Source organism: Gavialis gangeticus, unplaced genomic scaffold, assembly GCF_001723915.1.
Source record: "Gavialis gangeticus isolate Ggan-Ray unplaced genomic scaffold, GavGan_comp1, whole genome shotgun sequence".
Taxonomy (NCBI): domain Eukaryota; kingdom Metazoa; phylum Chordata; order Crocodylia; family Gavialidae; genus Gavialis; species Gavialis gangeticus.
The window spans coordinates 16926227-16932226 of record NW_017729031.1 but is presented as its reverse complement, the minus strand read 5'-3'; the positions used below and the strand labels follow the sequence as shown (position 1 = coordinate 16932226).

Sequence of the window (6000 nt, the reverse complement as noted above, 5' to 3'; positions counted from 1 at the left end):
GGGGGGGGGGGGGGGGTTCATGACAGCTAGCAGAAAGGAATATAGGAGGCATAGGCTTGTTATATTATGTAAAATATTGGACTTTTAGCAGTATACTCATTTCAATCTTTCAGTAGTCTTTTAGAGAAGAATATCTCCTTAGCCCTAGAATGGGATCTGAATCAACAATGGCCTCCTGGGCCAGAAAAAAAGGATAAAACCACTGTCAAAATGATATATAGAAAACATTCAGTGTTACTCCATATGCCCAGGAAAACTAAATACAAACACTTGCTTGTGTGGCAAGGCTTAAGTATGGTTTTTATTCTCTAACCATTTACATACATTATTGATTGGCTTTTTGGGGAAGCTATACTATGCATATAACTTCCTGCTCCCCATGGCTGTATCTGTTTAACATATCAGAAATTTCTTCTGATCTGATATGATCAGGAAAATGTCCAGCTTGCAGGGCTGGTGTGGCATGGACACCACATGCAGTACAGGCCCCAGACTGGCCCTGCATGTACCATGTAGTATGTGCGCCAGCTCCAGTCCCTGCATCATGTGCAGCCCATACCAGACAGGCTCTGTGCACAGCAGGCAGTATGTGGGGCTGAGGCCAGTGCATGCTGCATGCTGGTCTGAAACCAAAACCCATGCTGTGGACTGGATGATACGTTTCCACCGGCCAGATTCTAGCTTGTGAGCTATATATTTGACACCCAAGACTGAAGTTGAAACATTGCCCTACTAAATGGTCCTAGTCAAAATATGAAATATTTTTTTATATATTAAATACTGCAATCCATGCAGATGTAATAAACTAAATACAGCTTGACACTACCTATGTGTAGAGACTACACAAACCAGATCTATAAAACAAATTCAAGAAAACATGCATGCCACCAAATGAACACATCAAAATATTGTGTGTTTGTGACAGTACCTCTACAGCAGAAGGTTAAAAAAAAACAACGGAAAAAGCTAACACTTGCTAGTAAAAGTGACTTGCAGGCATGGAATGATTTTGCTGAAGCTGATGTGTTTGACATTTTGATGATGGGAGTTTCAATTAAAGAAGAATGATTAATGACAAATCTAACTTGGAAAAAAAGTTAAAGACACTGCAGTTTTCTTCAGAGAAATTCAGCATTAATTAATGATGATTAGCATAATCCATTAAAACAGAAAACTGCAAAGGGGGAGGAAGAAACTTGCTTTAAACAGCTTATTTTAATGTACATTAAATATATGGTACTGCTTGGATACATATTTTGCATAGATCTATAAATGACAAGTGTGGATACAATTAAGCATGATTTTTCTTTTCATAATTACCTGGGCATTTTAATTCATCTGTATAATCTCCACAGTCATTAGATCCATCACATTTCCATTCTGGTAGTATACAAAGTGAAGTAGAATTACAACTAATAAATCCTGTAGATTTTACTCCAAGTTTATAGAAATGAGTACAATCTGTATTATCTGGAAATAGACAATGAATTATTATATGATAGTATATGTCCAGTATAATTTAATATGCTCTGAAATATTGGGTCCTAGACCTGGTTTTGTTTCATATAGACCATGCCATTTTTAGGAGTGTTCTAGTATACAGTTAACATAAACAACAAGGGTTAATTCAGATCTAATTTGGATAACATTTCAGCATGATGTTAAGAACAGAGAAGAACAAATATGATAGAAAGATGATTTTCTTACTGCAATTCTTTTCATCTGAAGCATCTGCACAATCAATGATCTGGTTGCACTGTGCTGATTTTCCAATGCAAATTCCATCTGCACAACGGAATTCTGTTGAAGCACATGTTGAATCTACAATGTACAGTTATAAATAGATAAACAGATGCACTTTTTATTGCACTGGATGTTTATAACTAAGCCATTTGTTTTAAGTGGCCACATATTTAAATAAAAGTTTAAATCACTATCATGAACAAGACCTTTAAAAAGGTATTGTCAAAAGATATTTTTTGAATTTCTTACAGACTTCTCATAAGAAATAAGTGTCCATTAAGTTTAACTCAGAAAAAAAGGAGATGGGCTAAATTGTACATAAAACGCATTTCATGTATCAAAATGACTGTTTCTGTCAAAATACATATTTGATTACAAATGATCCCTCATGAAGTAGTATAGCATTTAAATTGACTATGGTAAGCCAGTCTTTCTTTTCAAATATCCTGAGTCATTCTTTCTGACAACTCAATGCTGTCTGGTCCAACAAGCCATAAAAACATCTGTCAGAGAAACCATTTTACATATAAAAGGTTTGTAATATATTAAAGACAAATCCTTCTATTTTTCTGTGGACTGTGTTTTTAAGTAGGGTTGAACACAAACTTGGAAGGTACCATTAATACAGAGCAGGACTAAATGACCAGTAAGAAAAAATAAATGAAAAATAAATGTGATGAAACATAATAGTACAAAAAGCAAAGTGATAATCTGAAGGACTAATGGAAAGAATTTATAGTTGGGAGCTTACTTTGAAATGATGGAGGAGGAGAAAGATCTGGGGTTATGAACTGAACAGGATGACTCTGAGCCCTATTATGTTATTTGCAGGAAAAACTAATACTTGTCTGATGATAGGACAAAGCTGAGCAATCCTTGACTGGTGGGTTCCCTAATTAAGCCTCCCTCCTAAGAAAGTGGTATGGATCCAGTAGTTCTTCTCCTCACCCCTCCCCACTTTAAATCTCTTATCTGTTTATCTACACCAATTCTGATTGGTTGTCTTTACTTAAGAAGCACAGAATGGGTAACAAAAGCCTCCTAGAAGAAGAGAAGAAACCCTCCTAGATAACAGAACAGCAGGTAGTGTGGGTTTTATTTTACTCTCACTGGGTGGAGACAAGGAGAGAAACAGTGGACCCTTTCAGATTACTATTATAAAAAAAAAAGTTAAAATGCTGACCAAGCTCTATTCTAGTGTTAAGGGAGTAAGCACTCTGTATGGACTCCCCAAAATCCACCCCCCACCCATCATTATAGAACACATTGGTTCAGTTGAAGAAAATCTCTTGATTTTTATCGATCAGTATGTAGAGACATATTTTAAGGGGACAGACTTCTAAGAATTTTAGGGTAGTCCACACTGATATCACCTCTAAGTGTGTCTTCAGCCTGACCCATGTCTCCCCATACACTGCAGTTCATACCACAAGCATCCACATTGTGCTTTCTGATCCTCAAGTGAAGCCCTTCTAAGAAGCCATGTGCAAATTACCTGTGAACACTAATTATAGCCAATAAAGACAGCAAATGGCTGTAGAAAGGCCAGCAATTAGGAACAGGAAGATGTAAGCTGGGTGTTGGAGAACTTTCTGTCCCAGCTTTCATGTAAATATGTACAAATTTATACAAGCTAATGCAAATTGAAGACTTAAAAGTTTTACTTGTATGATGCTGGTGATAACGAGTATTATAATTGTGTTATAATCCTTGTGAACTATAACTAAAAGCTTGTATTTCTTGCCAGCTAGCTTATATTAGGTAATTATGTAAACAGATATTAAAATATTAATATTGTATTTTAAAAATATTTTTCTGATCATTTTGACAAAGCATCCAAAGCCAATGTTTCTGGGAAGAGCAAAATCTAAACATAGAGTCTAGAGAAATTGCACATAAACTGGTATAAGTGATTGGAAACAGGTTCAAATTTGTAACACAACAGAAGTTCAGTGCACATAAACTAATTTCAAAATGGCCCAAACTCATTTAAGAGAAACCTGGATGGATGTAGTATCAGACTCAACTGATTTAGGCTAAATCAGTTTATCTTCTGTCCCAAATCCCCTCCAGATTCAAGTTAACTCACACTCCCCCAGCATCCCAGGATGCTTTGCACCTCCTGCACAAACCCCCACCTCACAGGGTGGGAGGACTAGCTTTGGCCCAAGCTGTCTGCTCTAGCCAAGCAAGGAGGCATGCTCTAGTGTCCCCCAGCTTCTGGCTAGGGCCACTGCAGGCACGTACCTGCATTTCTGGAATTAAAAATGAATGTTTGTTCACTTGCTTCTTGATTCAATCGATGCACTTATACTAACCTGCAAAGACTGAATCGATCCAGCCTCAGGCTTTTTTACTATCGTACATAGCTAAATAGTTCAGTCAATAATATCATTTGTTCTTAACTAGCAAAGCTACACAGCTACAAAAAAGAGGACATGATATACCTTTTCACAAGCCATATATAGATCATAAATTTGCTGTGTAGTAATTAGTAAAACATACCACAGTGCTTGATGCATACTTCACTTCCCACCCAAAACAGCAGGGCTGGGTCCCTATGACACTGGGCAAGGATGAATTGGCACTGTTACTAAAAAGTACCTCCCTACTGCCCATTTAATTTATTAAAATTTGTTTATCTGTCCTTACTGCTAGACTACACCTGCTTAATTATGAAAAAGTTTAGTAAGTTTATATTAGGGGTATGCAAAGTTTTGGTTGCCAATTTGATTTGGAGAAGATTTGGCCTGATTTGGAGGCTGAATCACTGAATCTGAATTGAATCGGGAGATCAAAAAATCCCTCCAAATCAATTTGGAGCCTCCGAATCAAGCTAGGAAAAGATTTGAATATTTAGAAGGCATTCTTTCAGGGGAACAGAAACTGATAAGAGAGACAGTGAGCAGGGGGGAAAGACTGACATCTGTAGCTGGCCAGTGACTGTGATCATTCCCTGAGTCCCCTTCCAATCACAGTGCTCTGGGGGATGGACCTAGAAACAGGATATAAGCCTCTGTCTGCAGCCTTTCTGTCCCTTTTGTGAGCTGTTTCTGTCTGAGTAAAAGAGGGGTGGGCAGCTGGCCCAGAAACAGGTGCGTGGGCAGATATCTATCCAGCACTGGGAAGGCCCCCTGTTACAGGCTACCATCCCTGCTGTTTTTATCCAAATCTGCCATAACACACACAATTGACATAAGTTTTGCTTTTAGCAGTTTGAGGTGCAGCTTCCCAGAAACCCCTGCACCTATCTCCTTGAAACTTGGCAGACTTCATGCCCTCAGATGGGGCTACCATCCCTGCTATTTTCATCCAAATCTCAAAAAAACCCCAAAGTTATAGGTATTTCAGTGATTCCCCATTATAGCCTATGGCCAAATCACCAAATCTCTCTGAATCGGCACCCGATCTTCTGAAGCTGATTCAGCCAAATCAACTTGGGATAGCGATCCAAATCTCTGAATTGAATTGCTGTCCTCCGAATCAGACAAATCCAAATCCGAATCGAATACTTCCCTATTTGCACAGTTCTAGTCCTATGACTGAAAATGGACGTAGTAATTATATTTTTTAATGAAAAATTAGGGGAGAAGAGACAGGAGAAAAGGATCTTGGCAGCCAGTCATCTATGATTCATAGGAATCAGCTAGCACTTTAATATTTCTTCTGATCTCCTACTTTGCCTAGTGCACACTCATACTTGTTATTGAATCAAAAGATTTAAAAGGTACCAATCCAAACAAAATTCACATAACTTCTAGACAATCCCATATATACATTTATATGCATATATCAAATATTTACAAAACAATATGCTGAAATATAGTAAAAATAATTGGCATTTACCTTTACAATTGACTTCATCAGAATTGTCACCGCAGTCATTTGTACCATCACATAGTTTATTATTTGAAATACAACGAAGATTAGAACATGGCTTGAAACCTCTCCGACAGCCTCTGTTTTCTAGCAAATTAAATATGAATAGACATTGTATATAGAAAATTCACACACACACAATAAATAGGCACTTAAATTTAACAAAGATGGAAACATCCAAGAGATAAGTTCTTCAGAAATGTTTATTTCAAGCTATAAAAAACACATGAAACCACTCATTTATTGTCCAACAAAAAGAAATTGATTGACAAACTCATAAACCAGTCAAATGCATACAATTCATTGAAGTGGTTGTGAAAGCAAGTCTATCTAACAACTCAGCCACCAAGGCTTGGGAAAGCTAAAACAATAACATAT

At 37.3% G+C, this 6000-nt stretch overlaps 1 protein-coding gene across 1 annotated transcript in view; it reads right to left on the bottom strand.

Moving 5' to 3' along the window:
- LRP1B (LDL receptor related protein 1B) overlaps positions 1-6000 on the bottom strand; it is a 2002088-nt gene that overhangs the window by 449700 nt on the left and 1546388 nt on the right. Inside the window, exons 46-48 of the mRNA XM_019522796.1 lie at positions 5590-5709; positions 1708-1821; positions 1321-1470 (exon numbers count right to left, since the gene is read on the bottom strand). Coding sequence (XP_019378341.1) covers positions 1321-1470; positions 1708-1821; positions 5590-5709 — 384 coding nt within the window. The remainder of the gene's footprint in view (positions 1-1320; positions 1471-1707; positions 1822-5589; positions 5710-6000) is intronic.